The 17,697-nt window shown below is 47.3% G+C and overlaps 1 protein-coding gene across 1 annotated transcript; it reads right to left on the reverse strand.

Annotated features, from left to right (window-relative positions):
• Positions 1-12,786: 12,786 nt before the first annotated feature.
• Positions 12,787-15,618, reverse strand: LOC129335174 (E3 ubiquitin-protein ligase Topors-like). The gene is made up of 3 exons (XM_054987615.1): positions 15,583-15,618; positions 13,547-14,961; positions 12,787-13,513 (listed from the first exon to the last, which is right to left on the reverse strand). Exons 1-3 carry the CDS (start codon positions 15,616-15,618, stop codon positions 12,787-12,789), a joined length of 2,178 nt encoding a protein of 725 aa, XP_054843590.1.
• Between the last annotated feature and the right edge of the window lie 2,079 nt (positions 15,619-17,697).

The raw sequence follows: 17,697 nt of genomic DNA on the forward strand, positions 1-17,697 counted from the left end.
TCTGCCCTCCACCACTACTTACCTGGCTGGTGAGGGAGGAAAGGTGGGGAAACAGGCCTCCTGGGCACTCTCTCAGGATGGCATAATGATGTCACCTCCGGAAGTGACATCATTGCACTGCACCTAAGAGTGCTCTTGTGCTTCCCAGTGGGCCAATTTTGTCCTCAAATGGGCTGAATCAGGCCCATTTTAGGCTGAAATGGGCCCCAAATGGCTGAGAGTCAGGTGGGTGGGGGGCACCTGACATGGCACCTCTTTGGGGAACTACCAGAACTGCGTTCCTGCACATTCCCCCTCGAAATGAGCCCTGAGTAATCTCACTGAACACAATGGGAGCAGAAAACAACCCCCCTTCTGCCATGCCTATACTGCCACAACACTGTTAGGAATATCAACCAAGTTTATAGTCAATCATAGGCCATCTCAGCACTATATAAACCCCAACCAGGAAATGACTCTCTGATAACAGAGTGCATGACTTAGGGCTCCATCTCTGTCTTCGTGTTGTATACCCTCAGAGCATGCAGTGGGAGGGATGTTTTGGTGATAAATATTATAGACAAAGGATACTTCCCACAAAGGCCCAAAATGGCAATGGTAGCAAAATAAATTGCTGTCACATATTGCAATCACTGCTCTGCCCCTTACAGTATTCCACCGAACACTAAAATGGAGCCTTCATCTCGCTCAGTTGGGAATGCAAGGGCAATGCAGCCCAGCCCAAAACCAAAGCTGTCCCTTGCTATCCCCTGTGTCCTATGCATTGGCTTGACAGTCCTTCCTCACTCAATAGGTGCTAGCAGTGCCTCCCACAGGGTACACAGAGTGCTTTTCGACACAGGGTTCTTAAAAATCAGTTTTGGCCCCCAACAGCTTCCATGTATCCCCTACAGAGGTGGGCACGGTCCTGAAAACAGACCTAAATTTGACACGGTCCAGCCCGGTTCGTGGTTCATGAACACATGGTTCATGGGACTCACCTTTTTCCATTTGGGCCGGTCCGTTGGTCCACGGTCCTTGAGTTCAGACATTCTAGCTCCAATCTATCAATTCCCTAGGCAATGGAGCTGATGTCCACATACCTTCTGCAGTCCTTAAAAACTTGATAGGAAGCTCTGCCAGAGAGCTCCCATTCTGCTCTATGAGAACAAGGAGGAAGAATTAATTCCCTAGGCAATGGAGGGGTGGATGTTCTGCAGCCATTGGAACACCAATCTTAGCCCTCAAAATCTTGATAGGCAGCTCTGCCTGCCAACCAGAGAGCTCCCATTCTGTTCTATGTGAGCAAGGAGCAAGAATGAATTCCCCAAGCAATGGCTGGGAAAGTGTCTGTGTGGTGAGTGAGGGAGCTCTTCTCCTACCCTTTTCTGTTTGATTTTGCTTCATTGCAACTTTTTGGCGCTGCAAGCCAATGCTTATCAAATGGCATTTGCAACTCCTAGTATCTACTGGAAATTTTCTGGGATGGCCAATTTGGGGGTCTGTAACTTGGACCTCCAAAATGAAATCTTGGCCAAACTTGGAGTGTGGCTGGAGGAGAGCCTGCTGAAGTCTTGCTGTGAGTTTGGCATCTCTGAGTGTGAAGGGGGCAATTCTAGGGCCCCCAGAACTGACAGACCATGGACCGGTGAACCGGTCCGTGAATGGGCTGGTCCGTGAAAAGTTTGTGGTCCATGGTCCACGAAAATCAATGGACCATGGGCTGGTGGTCCGTGGTGTTTTCCCGGTCTGTGTCCGCCTCTAATCCCCTGACATTTACACACATGTAAAAATACCTTGCTTCCGTCTTCAAATTGCTTCCCATAGTTTTTTTGAGTTCTGCATGGTAAAAAGGCTACATCTTCTGCAGAATCAATCCCACCCCTGCCCAGTTTTCTGCGTTTTTTCTCCCCGCATATGTACCTCAATTTTTAATAGTTAAGTTAAAAGATAGCCATTTTCAAGTGCAGTGTGTTTTCTTTGGTGTAAGCCCTGGCCCTCCCTTTTGTCCTCCCTTTATCCCTATTTGGTTGAACCCTTTCCCCTTTTTCTTCTTCTGCCACTCTCAGCCTTCCTGCTTTTTTAAAAAAGTCATAATGTTTGTTTTGTGTTGTATGTGCACACTAATCTTGGCAATATGAAGTAAATCTTCTCACAAACACAAGCTACTTAGGGCCAAGCTACACATGACGAATGACACTTGAACGGCAAGTGGATTGAGTGGAGGGCAAGTGAACAGGGAGAAATACACTTGCTGTTCAAGTGTCATTCGTCATGTGTAGCTTGGCCCTTAGGATTTCAGCCTGATGAATGCAATGGAGAGAATTAGACAGACTCTAGGCTGGATCCAGCCTAAATTTTCAATGGCAGAAAGGAATGACATTGGGGGGGGGGAGGAGTTCTGCAGCAAGAAGGGGGCATTGGCAGAAATTGCTGATTTAGTTAGGTTCTAGCTCAATGTCTTCAGCGGGTAGGACTAAATATTCTAAATATTCTCTAATTTTGAATCTTAGTCTATTAATGGCTTTAAAATACCACGGAGAACATTTGCATTTTTACTTTGATGTCCTCTGGTTCCCTTGACTGCTGCTTCTTTACTTTTCTGTTCAATTAGCTGAGCAACCCACTTAATTATGTTTAGGGGAACCCATGACATCATCACATCAAAAATAACGTTATCATTAAAAGCTGTGCTGCAAGTGGAGCAAAAATTGGGGTTGGTGTTGAACCTACGATTTTAGGACTATCACATGATACATTTGTACGCAGGAAACAGCTAGGAGGAGGATTTTTTTGTGATAGTTATCTCTGTACTGAATACTAGGGAGGTGCAGGAAAACTCATTTAAGCTTGTTTTATTTAGCATGTTTTGTTCATTGATTTTTTAAAAAATATCATAACAACAGGTGTTGGAATTGTTATTGTATTGGGTGGTATTTACATCATTTTCAATGTTAACCCTGCTCCGCAAATTAGGATGACATTTTCAAGAATTATATCCACTAACCTCTGTTAAAGACGTATTTTAAGTTCTTATGAGTAGAAGAAAAATGCTTCAGACAGCCAAACATTTGACACAATACAGTAATGAAGAAAACAGCAGGGTCTGCCTCCCATAACCACATTCTCCATTTTTGTAAAAATAAATTACAGCCCTCCACAAATCAAGACTACTGGGGGGCAAGGGGTAAGGGGACAAATTTTGGGGGGCTCTAATTACGTCTGCAGCCCATAGACCTGGGCAAGTCACATGATCAATTTCCATATGGTATTTAGGGGATCTTTGGCGGGAGATTTAGAACGGCTCTCAATATCCTACCCTCTACGAGTCTCTCTACACAAGACCTCTTATGCGAGGACATTCAAGTGAAGGGAGACACAATGTTAGCTAAGGGCCAAGCTACAAGTGACAAATGACACTTGAATGGCAAGTGGATTGAGTGGAGGGCAAGTGAACAGGGAGAAATACACTTGCTGTTCAAGTGTCATTCGTCACTTGTAGCTTGGCCCTTAGAAGCATAGTTTTAAGAGACCAAGGCAAAGGCTCTGTCAATTTCCCCTCTCTACAGAGCTGGCAAAGATCACTGCTCCAAGGGTTTGTTAATTTCTTCTTGGGCTCCTGGAAGGCTTTGCCACCTCAGTCAGAATGAAAGGCAGACACAGTATTTGGGTTCTAAAAATGGGCTGCTTTATTAAAATTACAACAATTAAACATCAACAACAGCAAGGGCCTAACTAGCGGTACAGATCAGGCCCTGGGGTCACTCCTGGACCCCGCCCTGACCTGTCTGGGCGAGACACCCACAGCAAAGGCTCTGTCAATTTCTCCTCTCTACAGAGCTGGAAAAGATGGCTGCTCTGAGAATTTGTTAATTTCTTCTTTGGCTCCTGGAAGTCTTTGTCAGTTTCAACTCCCCTTTGGGGACCAGGCATTATCACTTTCAGATGAAGAGAGAGATCCTCTAGTATTTAAGCCTTCTTTTATCTCCCCATGTGTTTATGTGTGTTTACTTTCTCAAGAGGGTTAGGCAGACATTGGGTTGCCACCAAGTAAAAAAAATCCCCGCCAAATCTGGTGTAATCAGTCTAGATCCTAAAATAGGAGGAAATTTTAATCCCATCTTTCTGAGGACAAAGAAGGAATGATGAGATAGGATTTTAATTAGTTACTTTTTGAAGACAAGTACCTGTTCAATACCTTTACATCAAGGGCTTTATGTAAACTTTTAGGGAGTCATGCAAGCTAGAAAATGTTTACTGTCAAATGGACCAGTACAAATAAGTCTTTGATGTAAGATTGAAGTAGAAGCTATTAAAACTTAATTATAGTTAATGAGAAAAACTGTGCTTTATTATTCCTGCTCTTCTTACTGCTATCTTAGAATTACACAGGCAATAGAGTTGAGTATTTTATGATTTTAAAATTGATAGGTTTAATGGTAATGCTTGGAAATAAACAGCCAATCACTAATTCGTATGATATGCTTCATAAGAATCTATCAAAATTCTCAAAGTTCAACTCTTGCAGGTCGTCTGCTGGAAATCAGCCCAAGTCAAGCAAATGGAGTACATGCCATATTGCAGTAGGAATAACATTAAGAACCCAGTGGCAGCTATTTTAGAACTAATTCGGCACACCCAGCTGCAGCAAAGCTGCTTAAGCTGGGTGCCGTTTATTGCTGCCTTGCCTGGAGGGAGGGGCAGACTCCCTTTCCGGGCATATGGGTCTTTTGGCTGGGGGCGGAGCCAACGCCTACAGGCGGCTCCGCTTTCTCAGCCAGCAGTCGCCTTCTGCTTCGGAGGGAGAAGGAGCCTTTTTCCCTCTCTCCGAAGGGGAAGGTGGACCCAGGAGCGGCGAGGGACTCGCGCGGCAGCCTTTCGAGGGCAGCGTTTGTGCACTGTTCATCCAGGCTGCGGAGCATCGAGCTTCCCGGCGGCAGTAGCTGGGCCCTGCCTCGGCAGCGTGCCCGTGGCTGCTAGGGAGTGGTTGGGACGGAGTGAGCCGTTTTGGGGGCTCCCTGCCTTCCCGTTTACTTTGCCGCCGAGCCGTTGGCGGCGGCACAGGAATTGTTGCGGCAAGCGGCGGCGGGGCGCAGCTTTCGTAGTGCGGCCTGACGGCGCTGCCTTTGCGGCCTTTGCGCCGCGGTAGCACGGCCTCTGCGCCACGGCAGCACAGCTTTTACGCCGCGGCTGCGTGGCCTTTACGCTGCGGCAGCGCGGCCTCTTGGCCGTTTTGGGAGGAGTGCCCCCCCTCCTTCTTGGAGCCTGTTTGGGGCTTGTGCCGTTACAAGAGCGGCGGGGCTGGGGCCTAGTTGGGTGGCCTGTCCACATTTTCGATCCCCCCCCCACTTCATATCCTCCCTGTGTAGGGTGTTGGCTGCATGGGGTGTTAATTGTCTGTTGGCTTGCTCAGGGGCTTTTGGTGGCTCTGTTTAGTGCTGTGCTTTCTGGCCAGCTTTAATTCATCTATCGGTGGCCATCTTGAGTGTGGGGGTGCTTGGTGGCCATTTTGTAATTCCACAGCATGCCTCCCAAAAAGGGCGGTGGCCCTTCCAAGGGCAAACAGCCTGCCAAGCGTCCTGCAAAGAGGCCTCCCCCTGCCCCATTGTCCTCCTCGGACGAGGAGGATGGTGGACCCAGCAGGCAGGAGCTGCTGGACAGGCTAGCTGCTTTGGAACAAGCACGTGCCAGCTCTCTGCCTGGGGGCTCTGGGGTTCGGGCGCGTCGACCCACTAAAAAGGTTTCTGATGCTGTATTTCAGAGGGACATCCTGAAGCGTATTTCTGCTCTGGAGGAGACAGCAGCATCTGATCGTGGTGAACCTGGCAGCTGCCAGGGGGTGGCCATGCCGCCTGAGGAAGTACAAGGGACTGAAGCCGAGCAGGAGTCTGTTGTGGACTGTGGACAGGTGGCCATAGCGGTTGAGCCGGCGGTGCAGGAGGGTAAGTCTGTTCCGCCTTCCCAGGCATGCACCTGGCCTTGGGGGCCCTGGGGTCAGTCCACTGCCTCCGCGCCCCCTGGCTGCACTTCACCAGTTACACAACACTTTGTTTCTGCTTGGCCCCCAGCGCTTCCTGCAACCTGGCAGAGTGGGGCTGGGACTTCTTATGGCCAACAACAGGCACCTGGTGCTTCTACATCCTCTGCACCCCAAACTGGGGGCTTGCCATACGGCTATGGATGTCAGTGGGGTTCCCCCCCCTATTGGCAATTGCCTTATGGAATGGTGCCGTACAGAGCATTACCATTCGGGGATACGGCTTTACCCCTCGGTGACCACTTAACTCAAGCCACCAGAGAAAAGATATTAAAAGGGGAGTATGTGGATGTCTTTACCCTTCTCTTCAGGGAACTGGAGAAGAAGGATAAGGATGATCTGGATGAGAGAGATAAAGAAAAGATTAAGCGCAGAAAGGTGGACCGGAATTGGTCGAATTGGTTACCGGGCTTTTTGATTTATGCCGGGGTATTGGCCAGAGCGCAGCCTTGGAGGGCTGTGTCTCTTTTTCAATATATAGATATAATTTACAAGGGATACACTGGATTTGTAGGGGTGGCCTGGGTCCAGTATGATGAGGAGTTCAGGATGCGGGCCGCTATGTATCCTGGCCTGCCGTGGGACCAGGTGCACCAGCAGCTTTGGTTGCAGGTCATGTCCCCGGCCAAACCTAATTCTGGGGATAGGTCCGACAGTGGCCATCTCATTCAGCGTTCCCAACCGGCATCTGGTTCCCGCGCCCCCGCGGGGCAGCAGGTTCAACCCCGGCTGCTCTGTTGGGATTTCACATCCAAGGGGCAGTGCAATCGGAAGGCTTGTAAGTACCGACATGAGTGTCCTTCCTGCAGTGGCCCCCACCCCTACTCAGCCTGCCCTAAGTCCAGGCAAGGGGTTGGGGGAAAGCGCTTTGGGGGGGGTAGTAACCAGCAAGGACCTGGTAAAGGGACCCAGCCCGGTAAGGCTGAAGGTCCTTAAGCACCTGTTGCGTTTGTACCCCCGGCGCAGAGATGCTGAGTACCTGCTTGCCGGGTTTGAGTTTGGTTTTCGCATTCCTTTCCGGGGCGAAAGGGAACCTTTCATGTCAGCCAACCTTCGGTCAGTGGCTGGCATGGAAGGTGTGGTACGGGCTAAGATTGCAAAGGAGTGCGCGGAGGGCCGGGTCCTCGGCCCTTTCTACGCCCCTCCTGTTCCTTGTTTGAGGGTTTCTCCATTGGGGGTGGTGCCTAAAAAGGCGGCTGGTGAATTCCGCCTTATACACCACTTGTCTTTCCCCAGGGGCGGTTCGGTGAATGATGCCATCCCAGAGCATCTTTGTTCAGTCCGTTATACATCCTTTGACCAGGCGGTCAAAGTGGTGCGGAGGTGTGGTGTAGGTGCAGAACTGGCGAAATGTGACATCAAGTCAGCCTTTCGCCTTCTACCGGTACACCCCTTGGATTTTGATCTGCTTGGGTTTTCGTTTGAGGAAAAATTTTATATGGATAGGGCCCTCCCCATGGGTTGCTCCATATCGTGCGCGGCATTTGAGCGCTTCAGTTCCTTTTTGGAATGGGAGTTGCGGCGCCGTATGGCTTGCTCTGATACCTGTCATTACCTTGATGATTTTTTGTTTGGTGGGCCTGCTGGTACCGGGCAATGTGCCAGGCTATTGGCTGGCTTTGTGGGGCTTGCTGAGGAACTTGGGGTTCCTTTGACACATGAGAAGACTGAGGGCCCTTCCACTGTTTTAACTTTTCTAGGCATTGAGCTGGATACAGTCCAGCAGTCTTTCCGGCTCCCTGCTGATAAGGTTGAGGACCTCAAGGATAGAGTAGAAGGATTTAAGGGTCGGAGTAAGGTTACTCTCCTGGAACTGCAGCAGTTGGTGGGTCACCTGAAGTTTGCCTGCAAGGCAATTGCTCCGGGTAGGGCGTTTTTGAGGCGCCTCTGTGATGCCATGGGGAAATTGCAGTTTCCTCATCACAGGTTGCGACTGAGCAAGGCCATTCAGAGTGATCTTCGGGTCTGGCAGGTATTTTTGCAGTCGTTCAATGGGGTGACGTTTTGGAGAGAGGACTTGTTGCTTGAAGCAGAGCTTCAGGTTACCTCTGATGCCTCGGGATCCTTGGGATTTGGGGTTTATTTCAGGGGCGATTGGTGTGCTGAACGCTGGCCCGCAGATTGGGCTCAGCGGGGACTGACTAAGGACTTGACATTTTTGGAATTTTTCCCTTTGCTGGTGGCAGTGTGGCTTTGGGGACAGGAGTTTGCTAACAGCACGGTACACTTCTGGTGTGATAACCTAGCGGTGGTGCACGTGGTCAACTCCTTGTCTTCAAAATCACCTAGGGTGATGAGGCTGGTGCGGGCCTTTACCCTTAAGTGCTTGCAGCTGAATATATTATTTAGGGCCAGACACGTTCCTGGAAGGAGTAATGGGGTGGCAGACGCTTTGTCTCGCCAACAGATGGAACGGTTTTGGCACCTGGCCCCAGAAGCCGATCGCCGGCCGGCGCGGATGCCCATGGAGCTGTGGCAGCTTGGGAGGCAGAAGCACGCCGGGCAATCCAGTTAGCCTTAGCCCCCAGCACACGGAAAGCTTATGACCGGGCTGTCAGGCAGTTCACTGAGTTTAGGAGGACGGTAGGACTTCAGGAGCTTTGGCCTGTCCCTGCCGAGCACCTGATTCAATTCTGCGTGGCACAGCGGGGGCGTGGCCTTTCTGTCAAGTCTATTAGGGGCCAGCTAGCTGCTCTGGCCTTCTTCAGCAAGGCACGTGGCCTGCGCGAAGACACTGGGGATTTTCGGATACGTAAGATGTTAGAGGGTTGGTCCAGGGAAGCTGGGCCCTCTAGGGACCAGAGGCAGCCCATTTCTCCGTCGGTGCTTAAGGGGCTGGGAGCAACCTGGGCTGAGGTTTGCTCTTCGCGCTTTGAGCAGCGGCTCTTTCACGCAGCTTCTTTGGTTGCCTTTTTTGGGGCCTTGCGGGTTAGTGAATTGGTGGTTCATTCCCGCAGGGATGCCTCCGACAGGGCTTTGCTAGCACGGGATATTTCCTTCGTAGGTGACAAGGTATCCATTCGGATCCGCAGGTCTAAAACGGACCAGGAACAGCGGGGGGCCACCCTGCTCTTGGGGCCTTGCACAGACCGTGAGCTGTGCCCGGTCCAGGCTTTGCGGGACTATGTGAGAGTCCATGGGGAGGCCCAGGGGCTTTTGTTCCGCCACAAGGATGGGGCACCTTTGACCCGTTTTCAGTTTTGGGCAGTTACGGAGAAGGCCCTTGGGAACCTGGGACTGGTAGGGGTTAAGTTTGGTACCCATTCTTTTCGGATTGGGGCCGCCTCTACGGCTGCTGCTATGGGGTATACCCAGCGGGCCATACAGAGGGTGGGCAGGTGGCGGTCGAGCGCGTTTCGCTCCTATGTCCGCCCTCTGCCACACTATTGATTGCTTACGCTAACTGCTCTTTCCTAGGTGCGGCGTCGGTCTTGGGGAAGCGCAGTATCCTGATTTGCGGACACAGCATGGTGTTCTGGGCTGCCCATCAAGCCAGGAGAACACCGATCGGATCCCAGTTGGGGCTGAGTGCTGTGGCCACGGTTGAATGGCTGGGTCGGCGGGGCCTGCGTTGGCCTGGTTTGTTACCACTCTTGTTTAGGGGGCGGACTGGTCCGCCCCCGCATATTCTGGTCATTCACCTCGGTGGAAATGACCTTGGGTTGATACAGGGAAAGGCCCTGTCTCTGCAGGCAACTGATGACCTTCGAGAAATAAGCCGCCGGTGGCCGGGAGTGCTTATTTTCTGGTCCGAGATACTGCAACGCCGGGTGTGGCGGGAGGCCTTGGACCCACGGGCCGTCGAGCGGGCCCGCCGTAAGGCCAACAGAGCTATGAAGAAACCCTTGGGGGAAGGCTTGGGGATTTACTTGCCGCACGCTAGGATAAGGGCCGAACTTGCCCACCTTTACAGGAAGGATGGTGTACACTTGTCACCAGAGGGCAACGATATCTTCCTTGATGATTTTCGGCAAGGGCTGAGGTTGGCCTTGAGCCACCTGTGGGGCGCCAGGGCCTAAGCAGAGGCTTGGCCCTTGCGTTGGCAGGAGATTCTCGGGAATAGGGAGCGGGCCGGTGAGCACCCAGTGGCATTTCCCCATGTGGGAACAGGGTCTGCCATCAGTGCGGTATGCTTGTGACGGCTACCACAGCACTGGCAGACGCCTGCGGGGATCCCCAGGGGCAAGCCCTTCCCTCATGCTGTACAGCTGGGGCGTTAGGAGCTTGCGGGGGGGATCCATTCGCCTGGCTGGCCGGGTTGCAGTCATTCTATGGATGGCCTACACCCGGGGCTTTGGGGCTCGCCCACACAGGTCAAGGCGGAGGTCCAGGGTTGACCCCGTGGCTTGACCTGTACCGCTTAGTTGGCCCTTGCCTTAGTTATAGTTATATTTATTGTTATATTAATAAACGGCCCTTTTCCTCCAAGCCTGTGTCTGTCTCTTCATTCCAGCTAAGGTAGCAATTCGGCACACCCAGCTGCAGCAAAGCTGCTTAAGCTGGGTGCCGTTTATTGCTGCCTTGCCTGGAGGGAGGGGCAGACTCCCTTCCCGGGCATACGGGTCTTTTGGCTGGGGGCGGAGCCAACGCCTACAGGCGGCTCCGCTTTCTCAGCCAGCAGTCGCCTTCTGCTTCGGCCCACCCACCTCGCCCTGTCTCAGTGCAGAATTAGCCGGCTGCTGTTTCAGAGCCAGGTAGGAATTTTTTGCCTCTGCACTATATTGGCTTTGGGTGCGGGGGTTTTTTCACCTACCTTGCACTGATGGCTGGGGTAGAGGTTTTGGCCTGGGTGGTGCTGTATAGGTCCCTTGGCAGGAGATTCTCGGGAATAGGGAGCGGGCCGGTGAGCACCCAGTGGCATTTCCCCATGTGGGAACAGGGTCTGCCATCAGTGCGGTATGCTTGTGACGGCTACCACAGCACTGGCAGACGCCTGCGGGGATCCCCAGGGGCAAGCCCTTCCCTCATGCTGTACGGCTGGGGCGTTAGGAGCTTGCGGGGGGGATCCATTCGCCTGGCTGGCCGGGTTGCAGTCATTCTATGGATGGCCTACACCCGGGGCTTTGGGGCTCGCCCACACAGGTCAAGGCGGAAGTCCAGGGTTGACCCCGTGGCTTGACCTGTACCGCTTAGTTGGCCCTTGCCTTAGTTATAGTTATATTTATTGTTATATTAATAAACGGCCCTTTTCCTCCAAGCCTGTGTCTGTCTCTTCATTCCGGCTAAGGTAGCAATATTTGGTGTCTGACACAGGATTTTTTTAGTGGGACATATTTCTACCACAGGATACGCTGGGATTTGGTTTGGGATATGAATATCTCAATACGTTTCATCAAAGTTTTTCTCAAGCACGTTAAGCTTTATTCGCATAATCAAGTATACAGAATGTCATGTCATGGAATTATTGTCTGGCTCTTTTGGTCTAATTTAACATTATTTTTCATAGTGGCTATCATATAGAACCTAGTCATAGAGTCTTTCTACACAACATGCCTCAGCACATGTTTGTCAAGTGTAAGGATACCCAATGTTACCTGGGGAATATAGTTTAAACAGACAGAGATGGCACAAATCACTCCTCAAAGGGTTTGTCAATTTCATCTTCAGCTCCCCAAAGGCTCTTCAATCTCACCCCTCCCATCTAAAACTGTGTGGGATCACAACCAGAGGGCAGCCAAGAATGGAAATGGGCTGGAGCTGCCTTCCAGACCTGGGCTTGGACCTGGAGAGGTTATAATGGGCTGAAGTTTCCCCTCTGGCATTTCTCAGTCTCTTCACACAGCTCCAGTGTACAGCAAAGCCTCTGTCTTGCTGCCGGCAATATCTTTTTAAATTACCCTTCTCAGCTACCATTGCATCTCCCGACACGTGTTCTTCACATGTCAGATGTCTCGTGTAGAGAGACTCATAGTTCCTGCTCTAAAATGCTTTTACATTTGTTACAAGCTAGAATGGCTCGTGTTCAAGTAGTAGCTCAGTAGTCCTCATTCATTTCAGTACTTTTCTGCATACTAATAATGGGACATTTCTACCTCGCAACCAGCAGAACTAAGCACATTGCTTGGCAATCCTAGGGCAATGACGGTCAAACTCTTTTCTTTCCTCTTTTTATACCTTGGAAATGGACTTCAACAGATTGCTGAGCCTACAGTTTTCTGTAACAAACTCAAACAACTATTAAATGTGTTCAGTGCAGCACTTCTGGCTGCTGAAGAAACAAGCTTTTTTTTTTTTTAAAGAAGAATACCTTAACACCTTAGCAGTTGAACTGCTACAGTGAAAATTGTCCCAAAAAACCCCCTTTTGTACGTCTGTTCTTTCACCTGGAGCCAAAAAAAGTCATATTCATGAAGGAAAAGCATCCATCAGGAAAAAACGATAATGTTATTTCAATTTCACTGTTTTCAGTGGCTGCCTTCCCCAAGATATAATCAAAACACAGGCCTTCAGTAACTTTAACTTAATTTGGTATTTTGTTTTAGTGCATATAATTTCTTTTATTTTTAATTTGTTTTTGCCCGTTCCCAAGACCCTGCGAAGATATAGGACTGAAACTGAACAACACACATACGTGCATCAATCAACAGAGATTTTTATTTCATTCTTAAGACCCACAGGGCATCTCTTCAACATGTTCCATTTTGTATTTATCTTTATGGACTTTCTGTTTGTGAGGCTGTTGCCTTCAGCTAGCATTCAGTTATGTCTTCTGTGCCATTCCCTTCATAGGGAATGCTCTTTTTATTGCATTGCGATTGGTAGCAACACCTCTAGCAACTCACATAATTCTGAAAATACCTTGCCCCTCCCTTTGAGTAGCCAGTTTCCATGTGGTGTGATCTGTGTCTTCTTTTCCCACCTAGCTTTCTGTTAGATCCTCTTTCTTGCCCTGCGGCAACAAATCTGCCCTTGGGCCTCCCTGTGCTTCTGCCTATCTCTGAATAGTTCCATCCTTTAGCAAGACTTTCTTGATAGAGTGATGTTTTATTTTCTGGGGAGAAATATGATCGCCCCTTGGAGCCAGTCAGCATATTTGGATGGTAAAATCTGGGTTTGCCAGCCTTTTGACGCAACAGTTCTTCATACCTGTATCTTTCATAGTCTTGTTTGTAATAAAGGTATCTCCAGCTTGGTTCGCTGGAAAGACTTTTTCTTAAATTATCGTAGTCTTTGCTCCTTAGTTTTCTAAAATGATGGGACTTTGGCTTGCTTATATGCCCAGCAACAGCATTCTCACTTTTGAATGGCAAAATCATTTTGTTCTTGTGCTGTAAGCTATCATATTTCGTTCTCGATTTACCCCCGTCTATTCTAGGTCTCCTTTCTCTAGCGTTACAATAATTTGCATTTTGCATTCTTTCATGTTGGCTTCCTGCTCGACTTTGGCCGCCACGTCTTTCCTCCCAATAGCATTCTGTATTCCTTGATCCACCCTTTTTGAATTCACTCTTCCTGCCTGCCTGCCTGTCTCTTCCTGCCTGTTTTTCTGAAGAGGGGCTTCCCGAGTTCTTCGAGCATAGCGACTGTTGCAATTTGATTGTTTCTCCTTTGGAGACGTTCTGCCTGTTGGAGATGGCCACAGCATCTCCACAACTAAAATTAGATACGTTACAGTCACCCGATGCTAATACATTTGAGGCATCCTCAAAAGGTTCCATGTTCTTTGAGCTGTAAGTCTCAACAGGATGCCGTTCTTCTATCTCTTCATTTTTGTTCTTGCACGGAAGCGCCTGATTATGCAACGATGATGGTTGTACCGTTGAATTTGGTGGCAATTCTATCGGCTGGTTTTGAATTAAGTTGTCTGATGAATGTTCATCCTTTTCAGTACCACAACTGGTCACATCTTCTAAATTTTTTTCTTCTTCATTAGGATATTGTGTGCCCTCTGCTACAGAAAACACATCTTTTTCTGAACTAGAGTGTGAGCATCCTAGGTTTCCACCATCTAAATTACTGTCAAGCGGAGAAGCCTGATCATTGTCAAGAAGCTGGGAACGCTCATCTTCAGAAGTTGTGGAAGAGATGAAAGAATCGCAATCTTCCTTTGGAAGAACCGGGCATTCGTATAAGGCATTCCAATCATACCTCTTGATAGTGAACGGCGATTGTACAAAACTGGTAAATTCATGCAAAAAATGGTTGGTGAAATGACGCAAATGGGGCCGCAAGAGATCTTCAAACTCCTTGCTTTCCAGATCACGTTGAGTCATATTATTCAGAATGAAATTCTGCAAAGTATGAATCAACGACCTCTGATTCCCACACAATACTCTTAATTCTCGCTTCAACCATGGGATTAACCTGTCAAAGCTACCAGGGTTTCTTCTAAAATATTCTGCTGAAGCCGTTTGGTAAACATCTGGATTGTGAGCTTTTTGAACAAGGATGCCAGCATGGTACAGAGCTCTCCTAAACTGAATAACAGCTTGGGTTTTAAATTTCCCAAGAGTTATTACATCTATATTAGCTGGTCTCTTTGTTACCGCAAACTGTCTCATCAGCTGATAAATATCCTTCTCTGTTTGATTGAGAGTTCCTCTAATTTCATCGTTCACTATCCCATCGTCAGGTGGTGACATCGATCTTTGGGACGAAGTCAGTGTTTGATCTCTCCTGCTTTCGGAATGAGGAAAGGAGTCATTGCTCAAAGGAAGAACATATTCACAAAATTTGCTTTTTGAGTTCACAATGTGAAAGAACGAATGGAACCGTTGCTTACAGAGCGGACATATGACTTTTTTTCTAGACCAGTTCTGTATACAGGTAAAGCAGAATCGGTGGTTGCAAGGATTCAGGTAAGTAGCATCTTGGATTCTTTCTAAACAAATGGCACATTTTGAGTACTTAGATGTATCTAGCGCAACTGTCTTTGCTGAAGAACCTCTGCTGGTAGATTTAAAGCCAAACTTTGATTTACTTTCCCTGCGCGAAGATTTCATGATCTGAAAGAGAACACAAATAAGACTTGATTTTTTTTTGGGTACTAGTATCATTGTATGATCATTCCATGTTACTGAAGAAGAGAAGGGTCACCTGAATTTTTTCAGGACATGAGAACAAATGGTCAGTGCATCTTTTAATGATGAACAGTAGGGTTTAAAGTCCAGTAGCACCTTAAAGATCAAGAAGATGTTGGTCTTTAAGGTGCTACTGGACTCAAATCCTGCTGTTCTACTGCAGACCAATATGGTTACCTACCTGAAAGTATTTTAATAAAGAGTGTCCCATCCAGGTTGAGATACACTTTAATGTATTTCCAGCCTACTATTAAAATCAAAAAGAGTCCAGTAGCACCTTTAAGACTAACCAATTTTATTATAGCATAAGCTTTCGAGAATCAAGTTCTCTTAATCAGATGCCTGATCAAAACTGGGCTTGTATGCGTGGTTTCTTCTCTGATCCAAAAGCTGGATCTGCACTTATGGAACCCTGTTTAAAGGGCTGAAATTATGGGAACTGACAGTTCAGGACAGGGAGCTAGGAAAGAGTTTGTTCTTGCTCATGCAATGAACCCGATTCTGTTCAACATATCCCTCTTCATTGTCCCCATTACTCCTCTTTACGTCGCCATCTGATTTGCCCTCTTCTGCAAAATCCATGCTTGGTAACAAAATTATTATTTTTTGTTATCTGATAAGTCCCCCGAAATTACTGCATCTGTCGCTGAGTTCCTTTCATATGTATGTAAATTAAGGGCAGGAGTTTATAATACTTAGATTTGACATTGTACCTTTTTATTGTGTTTTTATCTTACCATGGTTTTTGTCTGGCTGAGATTTCATATTGCCCTTTTGACACCTACCTTTCGGGGTTTTCTTCTTCTCTGTTTTATTTTATTGTATTTTATGCCAATAAAAGGTTTATGATAATGATGACAGGGAGCTGGGAGGAACAAGGACATGATTCATTTCTGTTCACTTATCCACACACACACACCCACACACACACCAAACAACAGCCGAGTGTCTGGATTGTAGCCAGTTTGGCAAAGTGGATAAGAGCGGCAGGACTGTGGGAATGCCAATTTATTAAACAATTTTGGAAGAAAGTGATTGATGTAATTAAAGATATAATAACAATGAGGGAAAGTGGTCCCCAAAACACACTAAACAAAGGAGGGAATTCCTAAGAGACCACTAATACAATAATGAAGATTGTCTCAGTATAAATAAATACAATTTATAGGTCAAACCAAGTATAGCAATATTTTGGTCATAACATATATAATAATGTAATATCCTTCTACTACAATTGAACAATGGTTTGTTCATATCATAACCAGAGCCTGTGGAGAAATCATATTACTAGTCAATTGTCACAATGTCCCTTTCAGGTAAGTATCAATCATCTATTGAATTCAATAATTGTCTCTTTGATACGTTTTTCTGTTTTTAGGCAGGATTTCCGCTGACATCCAACGATGGGTGAGTATGCTCCAGGAGGAAAAATTCCCAAATCTCCTGGGCAGTTGGCAACGGGTGCGCCAGCTCTTTAGACAGCCTGTTTTGCAGTTGCTTTTTCAAGCCAAGAAAGGAAACCTTACATTTTGAATTATATATTTACTGTGACTTTATTATGATTTATTGTAATTTTGTATCGCACATCTGTTGTAAATAGATTATTTATCATATTGTAGGCAGTAGAATTCTTGGCTTGAAAAAGCAACTAGGAATTTCCTCCTATGTTTAGTGTGTAATTAAAGATATCACTGGTTATCCCTTTCAACACAAAAATAATCTTTTTAGACCAGTGGGAAGACTTAGGTATTCCTAAAATGAGAAGGGAACTTGTCATTCCTTTTTTTATAGCAGCCAAAAGTACAATTGTGACACTTTGGAAATCAAAATGAACACCGACACTAGAGAACTGGTTTTCCAAAATATGGAATCATTTTATTTTAGAAAAGATCTTTATAATGTAGAACATTTTCCAGAAAATACAAATTTTGTTGAAAAATGGTTTCCATTTTTTGATCATATAGAAACGAATAATCTCCAACCTAAACCTAAAATATTACAAACAGTAACAAACTCTGGATACTTTCCTTTATAATAAGTTTATCTGTAAAAATGTGTAATCAAGTAACCACTCTCCTTGTAGCAGTTGTTGTTGTAGTGTATGATTGTTTAGTAATGTTTATATGTTTGTTTGCTATTTGATTGTTAATTGTTAATAGTTAATAAAAATGGTTTTTTTTATAAAAAAAGAGGGCAGGACTGTAATCTGGAGAACCGGGTTTGATTCCCCACTCCTCCTCTTGAAGCCAGCTGGGTGACCTTGGGTCAGTCACAGCTCTCTCAGAACTCTCTCAGCCTCCCCCACCTCACAGGATGATTATTGTTGTGGGGATAATAATACCATACTTTGTATTCCCTTGACCAAAGAATGGTACACTCCTTCTATCTGGGATGGTCGTCCTCTTCCACCGAGTGCGCAGCTTCGGTAGGGATGCACATGGAGTGATGAGGGAGGGAGGGGACACCCGCCTAGCCAGCCAGATCAGCCGAATCAACCCTGGTGATCAATGGGGTGACAGATGTCACAGCCAGATCACCCTCACATCCAATAATACCATACTTTGTAAACCGCTCTGAGTGGCAGTATATAAATTGAAAGTCATTATTATTATTTACAGACCTTCACCATGGTGTAATGGATTGTATTGTTGATGATTTTGA

This window comes from Eublepharis macularius, chromosome 8 (assembly GCF_028583425.1).
Source record: "Eublepharis macularius isolate TG4126 chromosome 8, MPM_Emac_v1.0, whole genome shotgun sequence".
Taxonomy (NCBI): domain Eukaryota; kingdom Metazoa; phylum Chordata; class Lepidosauria; order Squamata; family Eublepharidae; genus Eublepharis; species Eublepharis macularius.

Coding starts and splice junctions, on each gene's coding strand:
- LOC129335174 (XM_054987615.1), bottom strand. CDS start 15,618: ATGGATTTTGCAGAAGAGGGCAAATCAGATGGCGAC. Junction 14,962..15,582: donor AGGGCAAATCAGATGGCGAC/GTAAAGAGGAGT, acceptor GTTCTCTTTCAG/ATCATGAAATCTTCGCGCAG. Junction 13,514..13,546: donor AAAGGAGAAACAATCAAATT/GCAACAGTCGCT, acceptor GAACTCGGGAAG/CCCCTCTTCAGAAAAACAGG.